Below are 26,033 nucleotides of genomic sequence, written 5' to 3' on the forward strand. Positions count from 1 at the left end.
AATACCACTCCAAGTTAACATATACTTGTAGGGTTACTATTTTCTGGGAAACATCTTATTTGAGGAACATTAGCAATGTTTTTTTCAAAAGAGTGTGTGTGTGTGTGTGTGCGCGCGCACACACACACACACATATTTCTGTCATTACTTATGCTTTCGAGTTTAAACACTAAAATAAGTCTGTACAGTAATGAAGCCCTGTAGGTCATATTTACTGATAAAGAGATGGTTTCCTTTTCCACCCAGCCATATACCAACACACTCTAGTTTTCACCCCCTCTGCTGAATTCTGCATAGTGTCCAAAACCTGTAGTTTGACAATATATTCACTGGAATAAGTACATGAGCTCCTTGTCAACCTGCAGCTCAAAGATCTGTAGGATCCTTCCTGCACTGATGTTAGGCAGATGGGTAGGTGATAGGAAACCTTCTGAGGAAGTGTCACCCTCTCACAAGTTATGCTGTGTTTCTGTTTTCACTGATAACATTAGCATATTGGCCCTCTGAGATGTTTATCACCTTAAAGAGCATTCATTTTTAATAACTTCACAAAGCTAATGGCAATAAGGCATCTTGCATAGCGAGTACCCCGGCAAAAAGTATAGCGCTTCCACACACAAGTGGTAAAGCAAAATATCTTCTCTTCTCAACCATCTAGCCACATACTTTTCTAGCATGTGTGTGAGAGTAGTTCAGATCATATGCCATTTTCTATGCTGCCCATTAAGCATGGCCTAAATCTCCAGCCACAGCTCTATTTTCAGTTGATCAAAGTACAGAAAGCCCCATAGATCAAGATTAAATAATTTGTATGAAGTCACGAGCAAGCAGTTGAAGGCAACTGCTCTTTTAATGCTTCTGAGAAGATCTGCCTAAGGCATAAGGAATGAGTGAAAAGTTCTCATCCTGAGTCCAACCTGCCCTTTCTCGCACTTACTGAGCTGCATTGTGCGGCAACAACTGCCTGAGAATGGATGTTATCCATCCAAAAAGCAATCTAATGAAAGGGAGTGCCTGGAGTGGGGAATCTGGCTCTCCAGACGTTTGAGTTCAACTCCCATCAGCCCCAGCCTGTGTGGGCAGGGCTGATGGGAGTTGGAGTCCAACAACCTCTGGAGAGCACAGGTTCAGCTTCGCTCGTATCAAACATTGTGGTATTCACACATACTTCAGCTGCTTAAGATAATGGAAAACTGCTCAGTGAGAAAGGGAGAGGCAGTGAACCTTTTGACCATCTCTCATACTGAAGCAACTTGCAGCAGAATCCTGTGTTTACTCAAGAGTTAGTCACATTGCTTCCAATACAGATTACTCTCAAGATAAGTGTGCACAGGATTGCAGCTCTAACTTTTAAAAATGTTGCTACCAAAAATTATTGAATGCTTTCTCACTCAAAACCTTAAATCCTGCAATCCAAGTAACTGCCCACCCACTGGGGCCAGGATAAACAACTATTTAAGATTGACAATACATAATTAAGATTAAAACCATGCCAAAGGGAAATTTTAGTATCAATGAGGAGCTACATTAAGCCCCTTCTTTTGAAAACTCTTGATATGTTCTCCAACCTTATAGAAATCAGTTACAGATGAAAGGGGCAGGAAGACACAACCAGGCAGGCTCCATGTATGCAGGTTTATTTCCTAACATAAAATCTACAGGCAATTCAGTGACACTAGGCAAATAGCAAAAGCCCTTAAAATATTTATATTAGCTTTGATTTTTTTTAAAGAAAAATCACTTTAAAGATGAGAACTAGAACAAGACCCTATCACCTACCATTACTGCTTTATGAGAAAAGGGTTTTTAGTGAAGCAAAACATGGGCTGGTGATCTCATAAAAATATATATGTACATATAAAAAAATCTATTCTGCATCTGAATTTCAGAACAAGTCCTCCCAAGTAGTGCTTCTAGAACTTTCAAGTTTTAGTATATAATTTATTAATTTTCAAATGACACATTTAAATTAAATCAACTCTTCAGCTGGTACCTTCCCAGATGTCAGACTCCACTAACATAGTAACAGGCTACTTATTGAAAAGAAGCTTTCCTCTGCCGACACATAAAGCAGTAGAATGTTACAGTTTTAATATATTAGAGTGGCACCCACTGAATCATATTTGATCTATTATTACTTCAAGTTAAGTTAGAACTATATATGGCTGGAAAATAAAACAAAATAGTCAACAGCATGATGAGCTAGGCTTGGGCTTCCGGTGAAGGTTTACTGTATCAGTTTGAATCAAGTGATCTGACCTATCATCAGTGGCAAGAACTCTTCGAACAGCTTCCTCAAAGGCTGCGGCAACATTAATGGCATCTTTTGCACTGGTTTCAAAGTAAGGATGGTTGCCGTTGTTCCTGCACCAGTTCTGGACTTCTTCTGTAGACACTTGCCTCTCGCTAATATCAACTTTGTTTCCCAGTATCACAAAAGGAAACGTTTCAGGCTCTTTGACATCCGCATAGTAAATGAATTCTTTCTTCCAATTGCCCAGATTCTGGAAGCTCTGAGAGTCATCTACGCTGAAAGTGAGAAGGCAGCAGTCAGAACCTCTATAGAAAGGAGTCCGCAAGCTCCTAAAACGTTCTTGACCAGCCGTGTCCCATATCTGCATTGTGACAAAGTGCCCATCCACTTCCAGGTCTTTATTTAAAAACTCGACACCTATTGTGTGGAACAGCTCTGTGTCAAACTTGTTAGTGACGTATCTGTTCATAATCGAACTCTTGCCCACTCCTCCATCACCAAGAAGGATTACTTTAAGGAGCGTTGATTTTGCTGACATTGTTGCTTCAAGAACAGATATTTTCTTATGTCCAGTTCTGCAAAATAGAACAGATCTTGATCATACAAAGAAATTCCCACTTGTTACACAAATATCTATTTGATATGGGATTTACTTATTTATTATAACTGGCCCTTCCTCACAAAAGAGCTGAGGCTAGCAGTATTCATAAATTCATCCATTAAAATCAGTTCAAAAATAATAGATTTAAATGCAATATAACTGTAAGCAACAATAGACAGATAAAGCTCTTCTACTATATGCTAAAGGCCTGCTGTAAATGTTAGCAATTAAATCAAGGGCACTTCAGCTGCTTTCTAAAGTTTAGTCACAAATGGTAGATTGATTTTAATTATACTAAAATCATTCAGTGAATGAGAAATTATCATGCTATACAAACTGACTGCATGCTAACAGCCAGGCTGCCAGTATAAGATCAGGCTTGCTCTCGTCTCCATCCACCCGGACGTCTTACAACCACCATGACCGCTGTTAAACTAACTCCATCCTGCTTTTGAACTGACCTGATCCTCATGAAGCATCTCAGAAAACAGTGGTAATATGAACAGTTCCTAACATCTGTCTGAAGGGAAATTTCTGGGATTTACCAGTATTCTGCCAAGCAACCACTTCTGCCATATTTCCTGATACACCCTCCTCCCCTCGATCTTTCCTGTACTTGAAATTTTAGAAATGCAGAAGACATCTAATATTACAAGCATATGAAACACTTACCAAATAAGCTACCCTTACTGTTCAGTCATTGTAATCCAACACCTGTAAAAAAGAGAGACATTGTATTCACTTTTAGACACAGTAATGCCATGCACTTTAAAAAAACCTCAACAACTACTAAGGCTGTACACCAGCAAAGGTGCCTTTAGATGTAGTGTGCAACTCTTACCAGTGGAGAGGCCTACAGACAGGAAAACACATCTCAGGAGGATCACCTAGTACACCCACAGAAAGCTCAGTAGGTGCAGGTATAACATTGGAGGTGTATCTCTGGTAGGAAAGCTTGAAAGTGGGCAGATCACAAAAACCCCTGGATCTGCAGGGATCCAAAAAGCTTTCATTCCACCAACATGCCCTATATATCCCCTCCCATTTGTGTTTTTAGGAGGAAAACTTTTTTAAAAAGTCAAAATTAGAGAAGAACAAGAAAAGCCAAACCCCCCTGGCAGAGCAACCCAGCAGGGCTTAGGAAGTGGCAGTAGCTCGATCATAGAATATCCCCACCACCACCACACTTAAGATTACTTGGCAAATAATAAGTTATTGTGTAATCATGGTAAGCTCAACCCCCCTTTTTTTGAGGAAGTGAAACGTTCACGTGCTGCTTTTTAGAATAACTAGATGGAAAAGAGGAAGCAGAAAACCAAGGTATGCTTTCATTGTATGCTAGTAAGTTGAGGTTTGGGAGGGAAGCAGAGCAGAACAGAACAGAAAAATGTAAAGGTGCATTTTCTATAAAAAAAATAAATGTGGGAGCAGTTATTTTAAGAATTGACTTTGGGAATATAAGTAATGCCAACTACACAGGCAACACTGAATAGCTTTGGGAGTCCAGTCACAGATACTGAGCTTTTGTGCAGGGCAAGGCAGATATGAAAAAGACTGGACATGGAGGACAGAATCACAAACTGAAGCAGTGTCTTCTTAGTATAAACCAAAAAGGTTTGAGCAAGTCTCTACAACAGGTGGGGAAACTTTGGCCCTCCAGAAGTTGCTCAACTACAGATCCCATCATTGCTACCACTGACCATGGTTTTGGGGACTGATACAACTGGAAGACTATATAGGAGCCCCACTCCGGCTCTACAATTTCACTTAAAGCACATGCCACACTGCAAATATGTGAATTTTAGCATAAGCATCAACAGATTTACATGTATTAGACTGTCCCCTCCAAAGTCCAGATCATATCGTATTTTGATTTGTAATGTTACTTTAATGCCATAATTTGAACTACCTGCATTTCATACATATTTAGCCATTTAATGTTTTGTAAACCACCCTGATGTTTTTACCTTTAAGGGTAGATTTTTTTTAAATATTGCACTCTACCTTTCTGAAGAAACTAATGGTTTTCATGTTATTCCAAGCATTTTATTCTTTATAGTCTAGTTCTTATGCCTTTTTAATGCAAGTGATTATATACCTGGAAATAAAAACACAAATCTATACATGTCTACCCAAAAGAAAGCTGTACCAAATCACAGCACTGCAGCCTCAGTTTAAAATTGTAGTACTTCTTGAGTAATCATTGACAGGATTAGGCTGTATGACAGGATTAGGCTGTTCATGTTTCAGGTCTATAGCCTTATTGCTTCTCTTATCAAACTTTGTTCAAGTAACCAGATGAAGAAGTAGTAGAAAGGCACTTTGCAGGGGTGCGGGGGTGTGAAAGGTAATTCAGTGTTGGGGGGATTTAATCCACTATATTATTTTAACCCACTATATTATTTTGCCCCAGGTAAAAAAAAAAAAAATCTAATTACTTACAAATCACTTCAAGGGTGCTTTGTAATTTTGGCTTCTAACAATATATTCTGTAGCACCAAATTATTTGTTAAATGAGATTTACTTTAAAGGCAGTCAAAGTACTTCAGATGTTCTGTAAAGTATGTAAACAAGTATGTTTGACTACTGAAAGCTAGGGGTTAGGATTACTTTGAAATTCAGAATACCAGCTATCAGGTGTGCTGGACTCTTTTTAAAGTGAGATCTGGGGTTTCGGTCCACTTATTTATGAATGTCTAATTTAATACCAAATAAAGCTAGAAACACGCATGAGTGTATGGGGATATTTAAAACAGTGGTGTCTGTTGGGTTTCTAAGTTCCCACTGAAGTTAAAGAGGAATTTAAGTCATACATGTGCAGGATTATAGCTTATGTATTTTTCTTGATAGGCAAATCTGATAGCACTAATTGAAACAGTCCAGTCATGCTTCGAGAAGAAAGCTGGATTTACAGACTCCCATGGTGCAAGCCTGGTCTCTCATAGATAAGAAAATCCTATCAGAAGCATGTAACTTTACCTCATCAGATCACAAGGCCCCATTCACCATCCCCCTCTTGTCTGGATCAAGCTATTCCAGAGGAACTTAAAAACTGAAGAGCTGTGTATTCAAGAAGCGCTAGTTAAAGGGACTAGAAAGTTAAGGCCCAATATACTACCTGTACCATATCACAAAATCCATGGCCAGCTATAAATACGCACTAGATGTGGAGAGCAAACAGCACACATTACAGGAATTTAAAGCTATTTAATCACTGACTCAGAAAATAGGACCATAAAAATCTAAAACCAGAAGGTTTTTGTCCTTCTGGTGAAATTAAGCAAAACTTGATGCAGTCATTTACACATCAGAACCTGTTCCTCAAAGCTTCCCCAAAGGCTTAAGCATTTTTTTCAAATTATTTTATCTATAATAGCCTTTGTGCCTACTATCAGATTCCTTTTCCCTCCTCATGACTTAATTACACGAGTCAGAGCTTCCAATAAAAATATTGGTGAAATGTCTGGCACAGACCTGCTCACACTGTGGTGTTGCAGCTCCAGCCCAGTGGAATCAGTAACCAGCTGAAATTTGAAAGTGGCCCAACATCTTGATATTTAGGGGGGAAACTGGAGATGTTTTAGTTTAAGTTTTCCCACAAATGACTCAGTCATTTTATGGAATATTAATTCTACAATTGTAGAATTAGGTTTAGTCTTTTTGGAGTCTCTCTCTTGTATTTTAACTCACTTTATCTTATTGTACACCACTTCAATAGCTTCTGGTTGTGAGGCAATTTCTAAATATGTAAGCTAAATTTTTAAAATATGTACAGCTGGGAAATGATGATACGGCAACCCTGCTGAAACTAGGCAGGTCTGGGTCTGGTCAGTGCCTAGAAACTCCATGGTAAGACACCTTAAGTTCCATGATGAAATGAAGGTGGGATAAAAGTGTACTAAACAAAATACTAATTCTATCCGCAAATGAATACTGCAGACACTCATAAACAGTCTTTAAGCAGCAGGAATGAAGTGTCATGTGTTCAAGAAAACAAGCACCTGCAATTTCCCCACTCCTGGTTGTATGGCACAACTTTAGCAATAGGTTTGTCGGACTCCTGACACCCCACCTCCCCCCTGCATTAGTGATTTGTGCAATTTAAAAGTGGGATCTTCCCCCACCGCAGCTTGATCTTTTCAGAGATTTTTTTAGAAGTTGACATAAAATATTTCCCCTCCAATTTTAGATTTTAAGTTGCAGACAGGCACGGTTAGCTTAAGTATAAGGAAATACTTTTTAACTGTAGGTACAGTGAGGCAATGTACTAAGCGGCCTAGGAAAACAGTAGAATATCCTTCGCTGGCAGTTTTGGCATAACGAAGTTTATCTACAAAGCTTCTTCACCCTAGGACAACTATGACTCTGACACAAGGAAACCAGAGCTGTTCAGTTACAGGCTCAGAAAACAGGGCTAGAGAAACTTAAGTCAGACCATTGCGTCTTGAAGAATTTTGAAGCAGCACTCAGGGTAGTCCTTTACATACCACAAAGTTTCACCTTCATTCAAGTGGCTTTCTAACACAATCAAGAATTACTTTTACGCAATGTTCTGGAAAAAAATGTTTTGAAACTCTTATCCTTGCTAAGGACAAACATCCTACATTTCCCTGTTCTTCCATATGACAGAAACAAGCAAAAAATTCTTAACAGTTTTAAACCAACCCACAGCAGTTATTTGCCACACAGCTAGATAGACCCAGTACTTCATCTCAATTGGCACTGGATAAGCATAAAGCAAAAGCTCTTTGTTTTCATGCACAGGTAGGAAGAGTTTGTTCACAAAAAACCAGACAAGCTGCCAAGTAAATGGTATCATACATCATCCTCAAATGGGAAGGTACAGGGATTTTCCACATGAAAAGCGCCAGAAAAAAATGAAGGCAGACAAAGGGGACATACATAAGAAGCGGAGCTGTCCTTTGAGCAGTCCAGTGACTTTAATCAGTTCTGAGAAACTGCCCTAGGGAGAAACTGGTCATGTGCCAGCCGATAAGTATAGAAGAGCAGCTATTTCTCAAGCGAACCGCCGCCGCCTGCCTCTCCATCACGGGACCTTTAATCACGCCACCTTTTGCAAGTCAGGCAGGAAAACAGGCGGGCAGCATCAGCCGCCTGAGACCCCAGCCCCCCTCCTCCTGCTCCGAGGAAGTTTAACGAAGCACCTCTATAGGGAAAAGCCTCTCTCGTCACTGCGGAGGAAACGAGCCCATGGCGAAAGGTGCGGACCCTGACACCACCCCACAAAACAACAACGCCCCCTCTCTAGTACCGCAGTCCTACCGCGGGCTTAAAATCAATGAAACATATATATACCCATTGCACGGCTGGGTAGCCTGAGGAAGCGATTTAAACTCGGCTTACTTACCCTGCAAAACAACCACTCTTTTGGGGGGGGGGAGTCGCTGGCTCCCTTTTTTGCGACAATGGGAACCCCAGCCACCCAAAAGCCAAGAAGCAGAACCAGGGCAGCCCTACAGCATCCCTCCCCAGCAAGCAAGGCATGAACCGGCTGCTAGCCCAGCTTGCCCGGTCCCGTAAAGCCCCCCGTGTCCCCCCGAAAGCCAACGGAGACCGCCTTCCTCCTCCTCATCCTTTCTGCCCGCCGCCCCGAGGAAAGGGGCCCGGCGCTCCCTCGCGCCCACCTACCTACCACGAAGGCGGCGAGGAGCGAAGACGAGGCTCTCCGAGTCACCCGCAGCCGCCGTTCGCAAAGGTGCCAGGGGTGGTGGGGGAGGGGCCGCTTCGGAGGAGAAAAAAACAACATGGCGGAGGCTGCGCCACGGGGGCGGGGCCTGGCGTTCACGTGACGCCAGGGGAAGGGCAGCCGCAACTCCGTCCGGAGCGGACGGGCTGGCTGTTGCTAGGGAGGGGCTGTTGCTAGGGAGAGAGGGGCCTCCCCCCCCCGCTTCTCACGCCCCACCCCGGGTAGAGTACCATTTCACGGGAAATGCCGCTTAGCAGCAGCCACATATTTGTCCGTAATATTGTCTGTGGCACCTGAAATGGGCTGCGCGCTTTGGGCTGCCCCTTTTTCCATAAGCTGCGGGGCTGAAAAAAGGCCTCTCCTCTGTCTGTCCTCATGCACCTTCAGTGTTATGCAGTTGTTGGCACTGTTGACTTCCTCTCGGTTTAGATGTCAACAACTGCGGTCTTACCTGGTGCATCTCCCATCAGATCACTCATTCAAAGTTTCCCCCCAAATGTAGCTCTCAACTTTTCCCCTTTCTGGCTGCTTGCAGATGAGTGTTTATTGTGAGACTGATGTTTCCTCATGCAATATTTTTTCCTCCACTTGGCATTCACTTGGCATAGTTGCCTATCTCTATTTTTCCAGATTTTGCTTTCTGGGGATTTTTTTTTAAAAAAAAGCAACAACAACCTGTTGCCAATTACCTGTTTGCAGTATATGAATAATCTATTTACAATATTAAGCAATACTGGGGTTCCTCAAGTCTGTTTTCAAATATTCAACAAATATTTGCCCTTCACATTTACATTCAGAGCCTTGGAAGGATGCCTACAAATTGACGATGAAAGCCTTTGTTTACCTAGTCATATTGTCCAATTGGATTCCCATCAACTGAGTTCAAGTAAATTGATTCTAGTTAGCGCAACTGAATTTGAACATTAATTGGGAACGGGATGCAGCCTAAATGAACCCACATGGACTTAACATTTTCTTTCCTCAAATAATGACTACAAGAGGCTAGTGACCGTTTATATGCAGTAGTAAGTAAAAACACACTTTTGATTTCAGGTTCATATCTGCAAAATAGTGATAATGATGTCTAGATGGCTGAAAGGGTTTTGTGGCACCGTGGAGACTACCGATTTATTATAGCAGAAGCTTTCATGGACTACAGACCACTTCATCAAATATATAGTGTCATCCTGTGTTGCAGGTATACACAGGGAAAGAAAGGGAAAGGGATTGTAAGCAGTCAAGTCACAGGAAAATGAAATGCAGAAAAGTACATATGGAGAGAATTATGTGACTAACATCAGGTCAGGTTTTAAGCAGAGGTTGAATGGCCATGGCTTCTTTGGTCAAGATTCCTGCATTGCAAGGGAATGGACTAGGCCAGGCAACCTAAGGCCCATGGGCCACAAGCGGCCCATGGGGTCGTTTAACTGGCCCATGGACCCCCACCGCCCACTTGGGGACCCCTGCCACCTGGTCGGTCAGCTCCTGTGCGCCGCACTAAACCGGAACTCCTGCAGCCAATGGGAAGTTGTGCATGCCTCCTCTGTGCCGGAAATAGCATTTGCATGTGCATGCATGCCCACACTCCGGCCCACTGCTGTGTCTGAGGGACCGTGAACCGGCCCAAGCCACACAAACTTTGCCAACCCCTGGACTAGACATCCCGGAAGGTCCTTTCCAACTCGTATGATTCTAACACTGAACATTCACACAAAAAGGTTACTGTTAACACAGATGTCCTGGCACTAGAAAACAAATTAACGGATGCAGTGTGATAATCTAATGTCTTTATTCAGTCCACAAGTCACAGCACTGAACCTCTTGATGAATTGTAATTCAGCTGTTTCATGTAATTACAATTCATCAGAAGGTTGAATGCCAGTCAGCAGGAGCGTAAGTGAGCTGTGAAGAAGAATCAGGGACAGGACACTCAGTTCCTTTTTCTGAAGAACATAAGATGCCCTTTGCAACATCATTTGTTAGACATTTGGGACATTCACTTATGCTCCATGACATAGCATGCTAGAGAATATTAAGCAGTGCGTATTTATTTTGCTAAGATTAAGCACTGGAATAATGTTAGATGATGTGAAAAACCATAGTTCAGGACGAAAGCATATGCTTCTCGGGTGCATGGTTCAGATGGTAAGAGCAACCGTGACAAAGAAAAAACATTTAGACACATCATTGGTTAAAACACAAGGCATCTCTTCTGTTGCTTATTATATAAGAGGAATGCAGAGCCAGCCCACCCATGAGGCAAGGTGAGATGGCAGGATCCATAGGGGCAGCATATTCCAATATAGCTCTTCATTCTTCCCTTGTTCCTGTTTATTATTTATTGGATTTCTATATCACCCTTCATCGAAGGATATCAGGGCAGTTTACAATACCAAAACACAAAAATGCATAACACAGTAACAAACAAAAACATTAAAACCCATGCATTGTTTAAAAGGCCATTGATTGTTTAATTAGTCAAAGGCCTGTTGTAGATCTTCACTCATCCCTTCTTCCCTGGTGGGAAGAGGGACACAGCATTTTGTGGGTTCACCTCAGGTGCTAAAAAGTCTAGGAAGGGGTATCCATTGGTAATATGCTGCCCTGTGCGAGGCCATTTGATGCCCTCCTCCCCAGCCTTTGCAAATGCACCACTTTCAGTACCCTAAATCCACCACGCTGGTCCTGCAAGAAAGCTTATAGCTTAACACTGTCTCCTTCCACTTTTCATTATAAGCACTCTGGTGGCGCTGTGGTCTAAACCACTGAGCCTCTTGGGCTTACCGATCAGAAGGTCGGTGGTTCGAATCCCCACGATGGGGTGAGCTCCCGTTGCTTGGTCCCAGCTCCTGCCAACCTAGCAGTTCGAAAGCACACCAAAAGTGCAAGTAGATAAATAGGTACTGCTCTGGCACGAAGGTAAACGGCGTTTCCATGCGCTGCTCTGGTTTCGCCAGAAGTGTCTTAGTCATGCTAGCCACATGACTCGGAAAAACTGTCTGCGGACAAACGCCAGCTCCCTCGGCCTGTAAAGCAAGATGAGCGCTGCAACCCCAGAGTCATCTGCAACTGGACTTAACTGTGAGGGGTCCTTTACCTTTACCTTTTTTAATAAATTCACTCCTGCCTAATGGTGCAGCCAACTCTGAATGTGGAGCAAGAGCTGTAGCTATGAAATTGAGTCATCATGCTGAATCATAGCACTAACCATGCCATGCTAACCTCTTAAAATCATGGTCTCTTATTCTGGTTTGTTAGCCAGTCTAAGCCCCACAAGGAAGTGATCTGACCTCGACAATAGGTTCAAAGTACCCCCCTTCAACCTTCAAATTACAAAAAACTTGATCAGTTGAAAAACATGCACTCCAAAGTACACCCTGCTGAGTGTGTATAACAGGCTAAAATACATCCATGATTGTCACAGTGGTCATGAAGTAAGTCCTAAGACAGCCTCAGTGAGAATGTCGAGATCCTCCATAACAATAATTTTGGCAGTTTCCAACACCGTACTCAAAACTACTTCCGCCAATTCTAGAAGGGAAACTGAAGGACAGTGGTATGGTTGATATACCAGCAAAATCTCTAATCTGTCTCTCAGATCCGTCACAAAAGTACAAATGCTCAAGATAAGAGCTTGACAATATGTAAAATAAGTGCTGTGCTGAATTTCCACACTCCGAAGTTTCAGGGCTCCTTTTGCTTTCCCCTTACACTTTTGATCTTTCCATACCATTTTAAAGGCTTCCTTCTTTATTGCGATCCCAACCAATCCTGTAATGAACATGAAAGCACAACATAACTTTAAAACTCTGGCTACATGACAAAGCCACTCCTTTGTCCTCAGTCTGAACTGATATGAAGGGGAAGTTATATCTCCATTGTCAAGGCAACCACACCACTTTGGCAAAATACAGGATCCTTGTCATGCCACATTGCAAGGACGCCATCCCTGCTCCCAAATGCTTCTTATTCTATTTTGCATCTTTGAGCTACCACTCCATGGGGGAAAAAGCTAAGGGGTTAGGATTTCAATTAGTGTTTCTAAAGTTCATAAAACTCCTTTCTGTATTTTGGTCCAGTATTACATAAAATGAACACAGATTTTAAAAATCAGTCTTGATAAAAGTTTTAACAAATGCTTGAAAATTATTATAGTGACATCAGTCGTAATTAAGAAGTGGGGAGTATTGAGTCATATTCTGATTTATTAATAATATTTACTATTACAATTTATTTACCTGCCCTTCACCCTAAGGTTCCAGTTTACTTTTTACAAGAATTTATTTTTTACAACAATTAAAACACAACATTAATATTAAAACACAATATTACACAGTATTAAAAATAGTTTAAAGCAACTTAAACTTTGATCTCTCAAATAGCTTTATAATCATTTTACTTCATAATGCTCATCCACTTTTTATTGCATTACAGCACTTTAAATATTCCTTATTCAGATACCAAAGCTGTACTTTGGTAATTCCATATTCATATCTCCTCTGAAGACGTAGGGATTGAAGGATGCATAATCACAAACAAATCCATCTGCTGTGGTACCACTGCTCTCCACATTCATTACAAATTACATAAGTCATCATTTGTTCATCTGGATTTGCATTTCGTACCCAACCAGGAAGGAAAAGAGCTCCCCTGGCAATTGCAGTAACAGTGCAATCAAATTTTTCACAGCGTCTACATTTTATTTTGTCTGTATGTGTACCACTGATGCTTTGAGGGAGCTGATGCTCCAGAACAGATGATTCTGTATACGAAGCTCTGAGCTGCTTTAGTTCATCATGTGCCATTTCCATTGTGGACATCTCAGCAAATGTCTTAGGATTCAAAGTCCCTAGAAGCAGGTTACGTTTTAAGTGAGCATTTTTTGGATTCTTCAAGTTAGAAACTTTGCTACGGACGCAGTTTTTGTATTTTCTGTCGTTTTTAGCATGAAGTACAAAGATATGTTGTTCAACTTCTTCAGCAATCTTGTGGTGCTTTTCACTTGCATTACTTGTTGAGTCAACCAAAGCTTCATAAAGAAGCTCTATACATTTGCATCTCATAGCTGCAGTATGACCCTGAAATGGGCTCGTTTCACTAACAGAACTCACGTGCTCTTGAAGTGCAGGCTGAATTGCGTTGTCTTTTTGCACATTACTTCCAGTATCTTGTGGATGGTTTTCTGATAGCAGGCAACTCTTGGAACTGGCAGGGCCTAATATCTCACACTGATTCAGTTTTCCAGAAGTGTTTGCATCTGCCAGGACTATGTTAAGGGGATCAGAATCTTCTTTTGCATTATCAGGTAATACTGGCTTAATTTGTATGCATTGATTGCAATGATGCTTATACAGTGTTTTCCACTTCGATAGTAAATGCTTTGCCTTATTTTTCAGTACCACAGAGGGGCAGTTCTTGAGGATTCTGAACACAGCTTTGGCAATATCTGTCTCCTGGAGACAGTCTACAGTCATATCAACAGTTTCAAGATACGCAAGATGACTTCCAATATCTTCGTATTTTTTTTCAGAGAGCAGGTTTTCTATACAATCAGCTCTAGTCATGAGAACCTTTTTGTAAGACATTTCAGATCCTGTAATGAAAGAAGCAGATTCATCTTTTCTACAGACACTATAGAATTGTATTAAGGGCAGAAGTAGAACAGAAGAGCTCCGATTCAGATAATTTCTCAGATGACACAGGGTCTTTCTCAAAACCTATTCTATAAAATGTTCCATAGAAAGCTAGATACAAATGTCATTGCAATGTTTGCACCTTCAATAGTGATTAACACACTGGGGTTCTTTAAGGGCAGAGTGCAAACCTTTTAACTACATAAAATAAAAAGGGCTTGTAATCTTATTCACTCACTGAGCTCACTGGGGCTTACCTTTAAGTAAACATAGAACATCTGTACATTATGTAATTGAAGTGTTAATAATTGCGCCCTGTGATATCTTTTAAGCACAGAGTACTGTGATAGGTATTTCAGCTTTCATAAGGCCATAGTAGAGACTGTCTACCAAGCATAGAACACAACCAAATGCAAAATGCATCTCACGGGAGCTGTTCTGCTAATAGGAAAAAGAAAAACAGTGGGCTTGGCAACAAAAACCCAGCAAACGGTGATTCGAGGCTGTGCTGAATCCTAGTTATACAAACATGGAATCCCAGGGCTCCTACATTTTATCAGGTAGTTATTATAAGATGCTGTTTGCAAAATTATTAACTCCACCCATGTAAGAAACTGAATGACCGACAAGGCCATTTGCCAACATAATAAAAGCCTGACAATCCTTGAAAGGAAAACCATTTGTCCCTCAATACTTTCAGACATAGTGATTCTTGAGTCGTGTCACATTTAGAACCTCTTCAAAGATTGCAGTTCTTCATTTGCTCCTTGTACAGAAAGCAAGGCTCGCAGTGTCAAATGGAGGGAACAGATTGGGTGTGTGCAAGCAAAAGCAGAGCTGCAGAGCCTGCTGCCAATACTCTGCTTGCGTAATGTGAAGCAGAGAGGGCCCTTAAGAATGTGAAGAGTACCTTCCGCCACAATTTATTAGCATCCATAACTCACTCTTTCATTCACATACACCCACATGGGTAAAGGCTTCCTCAGTGTCAGTGTGACTTCCACAGAGACTTAAACTTCAAGCTAGAAAGAAAGGAAAAGAAACAGTTTCCCACTTCTATGGGGAAGCTTTCAAACATCTGAAAACTGGTGGGCAAATGCCAGCCAGTGGCAACTTCCACCCTCAATGTATCTCTATGCTCAGGGAAAAAATATTAGAAGTTCTTTAAATGTATTTATTTGGTTTTTCAGATTAAAATTTTACAGTCACATATTCAACATACAACATAAAAACAAGATTCCAAGGAATCTCTTTTACTTCCCTCCTCCCCTTTGTGAGTCCTATTGTTAATCATTTCCTCCTGCATCTTTTATAATAATCCAAATCTTTTATCTCTCCGTTGTATCCAAAATTCACCATTAAACAACAAGTGATACTCCAAGCCTACTAACGATTTTAACCGTTTACAGTGGTCTTTAAGAAAAGTTATATATTTTCCCAATTCCTTTATTAACATTTTGATCTTCCCGATTTCTGTTTCTTCTGGTCATTTTAACCATTGCATCTCCATGCTGGGGGGGGGGGGAGATATTGGAAGTTCTGCCTCTCAAACAACTCCTTGGCAAGCCCCCTTTAGCCTGCCAGGGAAAACAAAACAAAAATAGGTGACAGCCCTAACGTTTGAATGCAGGCGATCCATTCCCAGGCTCACTCCTCAGCACAAACCTGGGAGAGAGACCCAAACCCTGGACAGCTGCTTGCAAACCGTACGGACAACACAACATTACATGGGCCTATGCTCAGACCCGGTATAAGGCAGCTTCCTCTGTTCGGCGGGCCACATTCCTCCGAGGTGGCATCCACAAAGGGCCGGAGCAGCTTCCACCAGGGAGGAGGGATGGGGGGCAGGGACAGGGAGACCCCACAACACACAGGCGTTGCAAACCTCCCACCCGCAGCAGCGCACGTAGCAGCGCGCGCGCTTTCCGCTTACCTGGCCCGAGCAGCTTCCTCCGCCTTACCCGGCCCCGCCCCTTTGGAGGAAGGACGCACGGTGCGCGCGCGCGCGCTCCCGCTCTTGGCTCTGGAGCCTCGGCAGCCGAGGAGGCGCGCTTGGGACTTCGCGGGTCGCCGTTGTGAGGCGGTCGAAGCGCGCAGGGACTCTTATTGGCGCGCAGGCGCTCTCTCTCTTTGCCCAGATACTGAGGGTTGTGACAGCTCAATCTGCCCCGCCACCAATTCTCGTGCAAGCCACAACACGTTACTTCACAACACGTCGAAACACGAAAAGCACAGCACAATTAAGGAGGGTTTTTTTGCTGCTCTTAACGATAGAAATACAGACTCAGACCGTACTTCTCCTCTCCACCGCAAAGAGGCTTATGTAATGAATGGATGGATGGATGAATTAATCTTTATTTGCGTCAGCCATCGGCCATAGCAATAAAACAATAACACGATATACAAAGAACAGAAATAAAAAGTCAATCATATAAAATACATGTTAGGGTTTTGAATCAGTAGTCAGATAGTGGATCTTATTCTGATTGCCCCAGCTAAAAACCTTGCAACCTTTGCCGTCATCTTGATCTGCCAAGAGAAAGGACTCTATGGCAGTGGCTGGGCGACCAGGAATGGACAATAAAAGAGGGGTGATAATTTCATTCCTCAGGTGTTTAGAAAGAGTGCAAGCCAGAAGGGCTTATGTAAAATACAACTACTTTTCCAACCAATTGGCCTCTTCATTGCAGTTTAGGAAATTGTACAAACTTCACTTTTTTAGTGCAAACTTCTGCAAAGTTGAAGCTGCATTAAGAAATGAAGCTAAAGGAAGTTTCACTCTCTGAGGAATCGCAATAAAGACTTCTTACTTTCTTCATTGGGGATACCAACCAAGTTCCCCAAAGGCAAAGAGACCCACACTGAAATAACTTTTTTTACTACAATAGCAGTGATCTAGTGCAAATTCACTCGAGAGACAAAACTGTTTTATGCCTTCATCAGCAGGATCGAAGTCTGAATATCTACTGCCCTCTGCTGGTGTTGTATAGTCCAACATTTAGAACAGCTGGAAGCTGCACTAAAATCAGTAAAACTTTTAGATGTTTTTGCGAAAGGCACTGGTAATTCGCAGGGGAAGCAGAGGATTCCCACGGGTTGTACATCTACATGCATTGCTGTCTTGTATATTACAATATTACAATATCAAAATATTCTTTTCACCTATGCACCAAGCAAAGTGGCTTCAAATGTACCAGAATGGAATGGAGATGATGATGATGATAATTTTATTATTTTTATCCCACCCATCTGGCTGGGCTTCCCCAGCCACTCTGGGCGTCTTAGTCGGACATACAGCTAGGATGCAATAATATACCATCTTAAAGGTAAAGATAAAGGATAGTTAAGTTAGTTAAGTCCTGTCACAGACGACTCTGGGGTTGCGGCGCTCATCTCGCTTTACAGGCCAAGGGAGCCAACGTTTGTCCGCAGATAGTTTTTCTGGGTCATGTGGCCAGCATGACTAAGCTGCTTCTGGCAAAACCAGAGCAGTGCACAGAAACACCCTTTACCTTCCCGCCGGAGTGGTACCTGTTTATCTATTTGCACTTTGACGTGCTTTCGAACTGCTAAGTTGGCAGAAGCTCGGACAGAGCAACAGGAGCTCACCCAGTCGCGGGGATTCGAACCGCCGACCTTCTGATCGGCAAGCCCAAGAGGCTCAGTGGTTTAAACCACAGCGCCACCCACATCCCTACTACACCCTGGGTGTAAACTCCATTTAACTCAATTGTGCTTACTTCCAAGTGTACATGGGTATTTGTTTACATGTGCACATGTATACTGGCACCGCTTCTCTAGCAGAGGTGGGGGTGTGGCAGGAGGTGCCCATGAGGGTGTTGCCTCAGGGGTTTCTTCTGCATAAGGCTGCTACTTCATGCCACTTCAGTGCATGAGGCAGGCCTGGCCAGGACGGAGGAGGCCTGCTATACCATCTGGGCTTAACAAGGCATGTGATGCTCAGCTGTCCTGAGCCCACTCCAGCGAAGGCATCACACACCTCCTCCCTGAGCTAGCAAGCCCCACCTGGGCTGTTGGTCCTTGCCTGCCTTCCGTCAGAACTGACAACTGTAAATTCTGGAATCCTGTGTTCAGTGGTGGTATATTCCATTTTGCCACTTGACGCAAAACAGGAAGTGCCACCCTGCTCTTGCCACACCACCAGTAGGACACTCGCCACCACAGTGCCAGCTGCCAGTGGCACTGCACCTGTACCAGCACTGCAGTGCTGGCATTGGTGCCAATTTCCTGAAAGAGCTTGCAAGCTCACCCAAATCTCGTGAGATCTTCTGCTCTCCTTGACATCTTGCAAGACTTTGATGAGATCTCGAAAGGTCTTGCAGGAAATCAGCACCTATAATGGCACTGCTTCTTTGGCAGAGGTGGGGGCATGGCAGGAAGCACCCATTGAGGATGCTACCTCAGGGCTTCATATGACTGGAGCATGTTGGCTCAGCTCTCAGCTGACCAATATTTGTGTCATTTTATCCTTCCCTGGAAGAAGACACAGGGAGGGAATAGTTTCTTGGCAGAATTACCCATTTCCCAAATCAAGCAGACACTAGCTGAATCTGTTTGTGTCACAGCGGAGAAGAAAATAAATCACTAAGTGAGTCCAAAAATTTATTGCCATCATCTCGGGCTCTCTTGTTAATCTAAACCCATTTGCTCGCAATATTATGGAAAACATGCCGTTTTTAACCATAGTTCAGCAAGTGCCCATGTACATCAATCCAAACGCAGAAACATTTTTGCATATTATAGTGAGGGTGCAACAGTGTGGAGCCTCAGGTGAGTTACCACTGGCGACTTGACCATAGTTGCCTGTTACATTGGTGGGTACCAGCTGAGATAGAGAAATAAAAATAAAGGACTCCATCTGGGACATAGGAGTAACTAAAGAACAAAAAACGGGCATATGACTCTTCTGATCCACAACTTAAAAGGATGTGGGGAGTTTCAAATGGTTATCCCCTTCCAGCCTCTTACTGTCTGGCTTTCTCCTGCTGGTTCCATAGTGTCTTTCTTCTTTCTACCTCCCTGTATCTGCACATCTCGCCACTTGCCAGCCTTCTCCTCTCCCACCCCGCACAGGTTGACAAAGTACATTTTGATTCTACATATTCCTCCCACAAGCCATCTCTCTCCATCCTTCTGATCTCTTTTCTGATCTCTGTCACCAGTTTGTAATTATCACTTTGTATTGCTTAGACATCTTTAGGAAATGTTTTCCTTTTTCAGCTCAAATCTGTCTCCAGATGTGCTATTGCACTTTCAAAATGAATCTAGTTATTTATAAAATATAATTGGATAAGTTCCAAGAGCAATATCTGTAACTCATACACATCATTCAACAGTATTCCTTTTCGCTTATTTTGGTAGCCATCCATACATATGAAAATTAATAATTCCTAGGTAATGCTAGCAATTTTTTTAAAACCCACACAAAACCATTTATATGTCTTCAGTTTAGAGGAAAACACAGTGGGGGTAAATCGGTGCAATTTGTCGATTTTGGCATTAATTATATATTTTCTCCTCAGCAATCATGGAAAATTTGATCAACTTAATGATGAATAAATATATGCAAGGCGGAGAGAACCAACACATTGTTTCTCAGATACCAGCAAAAGGTTGATTTCAATGGCTTCAAACATATTTATTTCTCTGTGTTATTGTGACCTTCATATTTTCCCCATCCATGAAACTGCAAAACCACACTGATCCGCTTACAAAGCCCTAGCAAGCATGGCCCAACCACTTCACTTTCACGTTTGGGGGAGTCATAAGAACTGCACAGCACTGTCTTCCATAATGAAAGAAATAAGAAAGGTTTTGCACATCGGAACTCTTCTCCCAGGTGTTCATGCAAAAGCAGGAATTGGGAATTATCTGTTTTTGTGACCCAACATTGTTGGCTATGAAAGGGGGAAATGACCCATAGGAATGCATATAGTCTCTGTCTGCTGTAACTTGCCACTGTGCTCCATGGGTGCCCAGCACTGTCAATTACAACATAATAATAAACACTAATTTTATTATTTGTACCTCACCCATCTGACTGGGTTGCCCCAGCAACTCAACAACCATTGCTTGGAATACTTTAGGACTGATTTGTGGCCTTATGCGCCTGTGACATCACTTTTACCTACTACTACTACTACTACTATTACTACTACCACTACTACTACTAAATTATTTATACCCCACCCATCTGGCTGAGTTTCCCCATAAAGAAAAGTTTCACCAAAATCAGTATGGTATAGTTTCATTTATTTATAAAAACACTTGCCCCACCAAATCCACTGGCATTTTTTTTAATAAAAGCATCTTTTAAAATAGCTGTAGTTGGATTTACAAGGGAAGTAGAGAAGCTGACTTTTTATTTTAGGAAAAACATAAATTCAAACAGTTGTAATATTTAGGCAGAAAAATGATTCCAGAGTCCAGACAAATATTACTGGTGTTTGCGTCAGTTAACATTTAAAGTGTGGTGGGCAGATACTCATCAGGTAACTGTCTGGTCAACATATCCATGTGTCTTTGGAGACATGTATCTCTCTTTAATGTTTTACTTATTTACTGCAGCAACCACCAGGCATACACCAAGGGTACCCACAGAGCTGTAGCAAACTGTAGGAGTCCTAAGTGTTACAAGAAATTGCATATCCTTTTGAAGATCCTGTTTCACATTCCTGCAGGAGAACTTGGGGAATATACGACAATAGGCATTTTCTTTCAAAGAAATTATATGTAAAGCACTTTTTTTTTTTGCAGGAAATCTAGGCAAAACATTTTCACATTATATAAGACCCTGACCACAAATGATATAATACAGTAGAGCTACACATAAACCAAAGTTTAGTATATTTTATATACAAATGTAGTATCTAACTGGAGACATTTTTTTACCTGTCGGTTTATCTGTCTGCATTGAAGTTTGGTTTCCAGATTTGCACTTTATCTAGCTCACAACGATACAAAATTCTGGACCAGTACAACAAATAATATAATAGTATTTAAAATAGTAAGCTCAGATATCCAATGTCAAATGGTCTTCAGGGCACAGACCAGAAAACAGTGTAACATTGTCCACTCCAATTTCTCCAGTTTTACCTTTTCCACGTTCTGCCTCAAAAGTGATCTAATAAAATGAGTGGGGAAAACATTATTAACAGAAGAAGTGCAAATTATCAAGACGTACTAGATGCTCATAAGTTAGAAAACTGAACTGTGCTACATGCACATTTTTATTATTACCACCATATCAAAAAATTCATTGGAATAATGGGACAGTTTATGCTTCTCTATGGATTAAGAAGATTTTCAAAATAAGATCTAAAGATATAAAATTCAGTTTTACAAGCCCAACACAAATAAATACCGCATTCAAATTCTGCTCATGTCCTGTAGTATGCTGCAATGCAAATTTGTCTTCTGTTCTTATGCATGATCATTGATTCAACCTTAACTCCTTAACGGCATTGTCAAGGAATTTTTTGCTTAGTATGTTTTTGGTTTATATTTCTTTATACTGAAACCCCTTTTGTTGAGATAAAAATTAGTGGAATGTATTTGTCCCTTTAATGCCTATCCCTATTTTAAAAGCTAAAACTAAAAACCAAAACCATAACTGCCCCTCTTAACATTCCCATACCATTTCACAAAGCCCAGTTCTGCCGTTTTGTTATTCCATCTTTGCACAGCATGCTATACTCTTTCTCCTTTGTTCACATGTACCGTATTTAATCAGCCCAGTCATTGGTGGAGATATGGGCAAGAGGAATAAGGTAACAGGCCCAACAAATGATTCCAGCCTCCTCACCTTCCAATGGCCTCTGATGCTAATACTCCAGTCCCAGCCTTGAGACCATCATGCTACAATCAGGTCCATAGAATAAGAACGTAGGAACCACCTTTTGCTGGATCAGACCAACAGATCCATTTAGTCCAGCATTGTTCTTCCCATAGCAGCAAACTAGATGTCTCCAAGAAACCCACAAGAAGGTCTTGAAGGGCAACAGGACTCTTCCGCTATTTCCCCCAAGCAACTAGTACTCAGTAGCATATTGTCTCTGGACCTTTCTGCGTCCTTTAATACTAGAACCCAGCTTCATCCAGTGAAGCTGAATGTTGGAATATTTCAGGGCAGGCTAAAGGAAGTACCGCTTCACACACTGCATAGTTAAAACAGTGGAATTCATTACACCACCAACATGGATGGGTCTTAGACAAATCATAGAGAACAATGCTATCAGTGACTACTTAGCCATGATGGCTGCGTACTGCCCTCCAGCATCAGAGGCATAGCTGTCAACGTTTCCCTTTTTTAAAGCGAAATTCCCTTATTCCGAATGGGATTCCTCGCAAGGAAAGGGAAAAGTTGACAGCTATGATCAGAGGTGGCCTGTCTCTGAATGCCAGTTGCTGGGGAGAATATGTGGGGAAGAATGGTGTTTCGATCATGTGCTGCTTATGACCTTCCCACAGGCATCTGGTTTGCCATTCTGAGAAAACAATGCTGAACTAATAACAACAACAACAATAACAATATGCCACTGAGTACTAGTTGCTTGGGGTAAATAGCGGAAGTTTCATTATTTATACCCCACCCAATCTGGTTGGGTTTCCCTTGCAAAATATAAAAACGTGATCAAATGTCAAACATTAAAAACTTCCCAATACAGGGCTGCCTTCAGATGTCTTCTAAAAGTGTAGTTCTTTATCTCCTTAACATCTGATGGGAGGACCTTCCACAGGGAGGGCACCACTGAAAAGGCTCTCTACCTGGTTCCCTGTAACTTCACTTCTTGCAGTGAGGGAACCACCAGAAGTCCCTTGGAAGTGGACCTCAGTGTCCAGGCTGAATGATGGGGGTGGAGATGCTCCTTCAGGTATACTGGGCTTTGGTCTGATCCAAGGCACTTCTTACGTTCTTAACCAGAGGTACCATATAGCCATAATTACAACTTGCCAGCAGTCAGAGCAAACTGCAACTAGTTACACTGGTCATTGCAGGTGGTTTTTAATCTTCAACTTACATTCATTGTTGTTTCGGCCCCTGTGTGGACTTCCATTTGTCCAGTCCTCCACTGTTCATCATCTCCCACACTCTGTGACCAGGAAGGGCTACTGCTGCTGCTGCCTAGGATCACATGTAGCTTCCCTACTCTTTCTCCTGCAAGTCGGTAACTAAAAATCAGACAATATATGCTTTTTGGCTCAAGATCAGTCAGAAGAAGTTTCAAACGACCAACATCCTTCTTGTGACCAACGAACCCCGGCACCATCATGTAATATCCATCACCTAGAGAGAGATATTTGGGGTTTAGAAAGTGAGAAACAGAAAGTTACTTTTGTTTCATCTTAAATATTTTGGTTATTTACCACAGGGGGAGGACTATAGTTCAGTGATATTGCTTATGCTTTGCATGCAGAAGGTCTCAGGTTGAAATCCTGACATCTCCAGATAAAAATGATGAGGCAGCAGATGAAACCAAAGACATACATTGGTCTGGATCACAAGTGACTTTCTGGGTCCAGAAATTCATGATTTGTTGCACTGATAACAAATATGTTCATGCACTCTCTCCTTCCCTCTCCCCATCCGTAATACAAACCCTCTGGGGTTTGTTATAAACCAATTTCTCATTACATCTGGAAAGAAGAAGAGTTTGGATTTGATATCCCGCTTTATCACTACCCGAAGGAGTCTCAAAGGGGCTAACATTCTCCTTTCCCTTCCTCCCCGACAACAAACACTCTGTAAGGTGAGTGAGGCTGAGAGACTTCAAGAAGTGTGACTAGCCCTAGGTCACCCAGCAGCTGCATGTGGAGGAGCGGAAACGCGAACCCGGTTCCCCAGATTACGAGTCCACTGCTCTTAACCACTACACCACACTGGCTCTCTGTTAAACTGTTGTTTAATGTCCATCTATAAGATATCTAACCAGGATCAAACCATGGTTTATAGCCAGAGATTAAACCACAGTTTCCTGGTTTGGTCATAAAACCCCTGGGGGAAACGTTGCATTTGAGCATGCGAGGAAAACTCTTGATCTTGGTCCAATACACCATGGTCTATTTTCTGAACTGACCAATGATCTGATATATAATCACATTTCCTGGGTTTTCTCTAGTGATCAAACTCCACCTCTTAACTAGGAAGGGACACACAGAGGAAGCCAAGTAAGGCCATGGGATGGGGGAGGCATTGCATATATAGTAGTATTACCATTATCGTGATCTGCAGGATTCCAGTCAAAGTCATCATTTATATCTTGCTGCCAGGCACAAGACCCTTGCCCAAAGCTGCAGTCCACTTAGGTGAGGTCCAGAAATAGAGATGAGGTATTCAGAGAAAGGAAATACAAGGTGTTGTATTACACATAGTGGATGAAGCATTTTAAAAATGCTGTAAATCAAGGCAAAACTCTCTTCCCTTTCAGTCCTTCTCTCCTAAGATAAGCTATATATATTTATTCACTCAGCTGCATTGGAGCTGTTCATGGACAAACTATTCCCACTTAGCCAGGCTACTATATTGCACTGAATATATTGCTTTCAGACGTAGAACTGTCTGACTTGTTCACACGTTGCTAGCAGTGTGTGTTCCAATATTTGCAAACAATGCAGACATGATGCAGTTGTCTATGCTCATCGCTGCTACTCTGAACTGCAAACTAGGATCAGCAAAGAGTGCTAGTTGTACCAATCTCTTGTTGTATCTTTTTGCCCTATTTCCAGGTGAAGTGGAATCCAGTAGAAGGTGATGCTGCCTAGATAAGCTCTGGATAAGCATCTTGGCGTATCCGTGTACCTCATCTCACATTTCAGTAATATTTCTTGATAAACTGCAGTCAGGCTGAAACCAGCACAGTCAGAATCAATTAAGTTAAATGGGATATGGTACACATGAGAAATTGGAACCACACACACAAGTGGAAGCCTGTCCACCAGATAGAAGCACAGGAAGATTTATGGGAGGTAACAGATGAGTTTGAATATGAGGTTTTATAAACAGACCTATGGAAGATCTTACAAGTACTTAACTAATCTAAGGCTGCAATTCTGAAGCCACTTACCCGAGCCCAACTGAATTCAGTAGGACTTACTTCTGAGTAGACATAGTTAGGATTGCAGTGTTGGATTCTGTCTGTCAAAAAAGGCTGTTTATTATCATTTTTAATGTCCTAAAGTTCACCCAATGAAGGATCCCATGAAAAGACACCACCACTAGATGAAAACAAAAGTAATCCTTTTTAAATCTGCCCACCTTCCAGCTCTGCTCTTTGTACTGGAAGTTTCCTTTGTGCTGGGAGAGGCCCAAATGCAGCAGCTTCTTTAGCTGAATGATTGAAACATATATTGTTAGTTCCAAAAAAACACAACCAGTTAATACAAATATGAATTAACTGAAATATTTGTACATCACACACCACCAAGCTTTCACAATGTAACAAATTATATGGCACATATACTTACCAGTTATGTTTACATGACTATTTTTTAAATAATTATGTGTCCAAAACTAACACATGGCTAAGTTATCTCCAGTGTCTAAAACTAACTCATGGCTAAGCTATCTCCAGATAATATCCCTTATTAGATGAAATGCTACAGACCTGAAGGAGCTCAAATTCAAATGCAACACCAAAACATGTTCATTCTTTTATGCAATGATCAGGTTTTTGTGCTGCAGTGTTTGAGCTACTGATTGGAACATGCATTTTGTGGGACAGGGCAAAATACTGTGTGTTGGCAAAGCAATATTTGTAAGGAGTTATAACTCAAAAGATATTTCCAAAACAGGACCCAGGACAACCTTACCCTTACTCC

At 41.8% G+C, this 26,033-nt stretch overlaps 3 protein-coding genes and 1 long non-coding RNA gene across 10 annotated transcripts in view; 1 reads left to right on the forward strand and 3 right to left on the reverse strand.

Annotated features, from left to right (window-relative positions):
• Positions 1-1,621: 1,621 nt before the first annotated feature.
• Positions 1,622-8,621, reverse strand: RAB9A (RAB9A, member RAS oncogene family). 3 transcript variants are annotated; one of them, XM_083437504.1, is made up of 3 exons: positions 8,509-8,621; positions 3,528-3,569; positions 1,622-2,829 (listed from the first exon to the last, which is right to left on the reverse strand). In XM_083437504.1, the coding sequence occupies exon 3, from the start codon at positions 2,790-2,792 to the stop codon at positions 2,187-2,189; it is 606 nt and encodes a 201-aa protein (XP_083293630.1). In that variant the 5' UTR covers positions 2,793-2,829; positions 3,528-3,569; positions 8,509-8,621; the 3' UTR covers positions 1,622-2,186. The 3 variants fall into 3 exon arrangements, with proteins under 3 accessions (XP_083293630.1, XP_083293631.1, XP_083293632.1); XM_083437505.1 differs by having other exon boundaries at positions 8,505-8,612; XM_083437506.1 differs by lacking the exon at positions 8,509-8,621 and adding an exon at positions 7,343-7,402.
• Positions 8,622-8,777: 156 nt separating this feature from the next.
• On the forward strand, positions 8,778-14,096 carry LOC310676128. 2 transcript variants are annotated; one of them, XR_014510416.1, is made up of 4 exons: positions 8,778-9,060; positions 9,616-9,760; positions 13,727-13,867; positions 13,959-14,096. It is a non-coding gene; the product is annotated as an uncharacterized lncRNA (long non-coding RNA). The 2 variants fall into 2 exon arrangements; XR_014510417.1 differs by lacking the exon at positions 9,616-9,760 and having other exon boundaries at positions 8,783-9,060.
• TCEANC (transcription elongation factor A N-terminal and central domain containing) lies at positions 12,748-16,270 on the reverse strand. 2 transcript variants are annotated; one of them, XM_083437485.1, is made up of 2 exons: positions 16,129-16,270; positions 12,748-14,155 (listed from the first exon to the last, which is right to left on the reverse strand). In XM_083437485.1, exon 2 carries the CDS (start codon positions 14,145-14,147, stop codon positions 13,092-13,094), a length of 1,056 nt encoding a protein of 351 aa, XP_083293611.1. In that variant the 5' UTR covers positions 14,148-14,155; positions 16,129-16,270; the 3' UTR covers positions 12,748-13,091. The 2 variants fall into 2 exon arrangements, with proteins under 2 accessions (XP_083293611.1, XP_083293612.1); XM_083437486.1 differs by lacking the exon at positions 16,129-16,270 and adding an exon at positions 15,941-15,959.
• Positions 16,271-20,447: 4,177 nt separating this feature from the next.
• Positions 20,448-26,033, reverse strand: part of EGFL6 (EGF like domain multiple 6) — a 42,538-nt gene continuing 36,952 nt past the window's right edge. For all 3 annotated transcript variants that reach the window (XM_083437457.1, XM_083437458.1, XM_083437459.1), the window contains exons 10-13: positions 25,471-25,542; positions 24,430-24,516; positions 23,237-23,502; positions 20,448-21,339 (exon numbers count right to left, since the gene is read on the reverse strand). In XM_083437457.1, coding sequence (XP_083293583.1) covers positions 21,229-21,339; positions 23,237-23,502; positions 24,430-24,516; positions 25,471-25,542 — 536 coding nt within the window. In that variant the 3' untranslated portion in view covers positions 20,448-21,228. The remainder of the gene's footprint in view (positions 21,340-23,236; positions 23,503-24,429; positions 24,517-25,470; positions 25,543-26,033) is intronic.

The sequence above is a fragment of the Podarcis tiliguerta genome (genome assembly GCF_965153285.1).
Source record: "Podarcis tiliguerta genome assembly, chromosome: 4".
NCBI lineage: Eukaryota > Metazoa > Chordata > Lepidosauria > Squamata > Lacertidae > Podarcis > Podarcis tiliguerta.

Excerpts from the sequence above, each read along its gene's own strand:
- RAB9A (XM_083437504.1), bottom strand. The coding sequence starts at position 2,792 with ATGTCAGCAAAATCAACGCTCCTTAAAGTAATCCTTCTTGGTGATGGA.
- TCEANC (XM_083437485.1), bottom strand. The coding sequence starts at position 14,147 with ATGTCTTACAAAAAGGTTCTCATGACTAGAGCTGATTGTATAGAAAAC.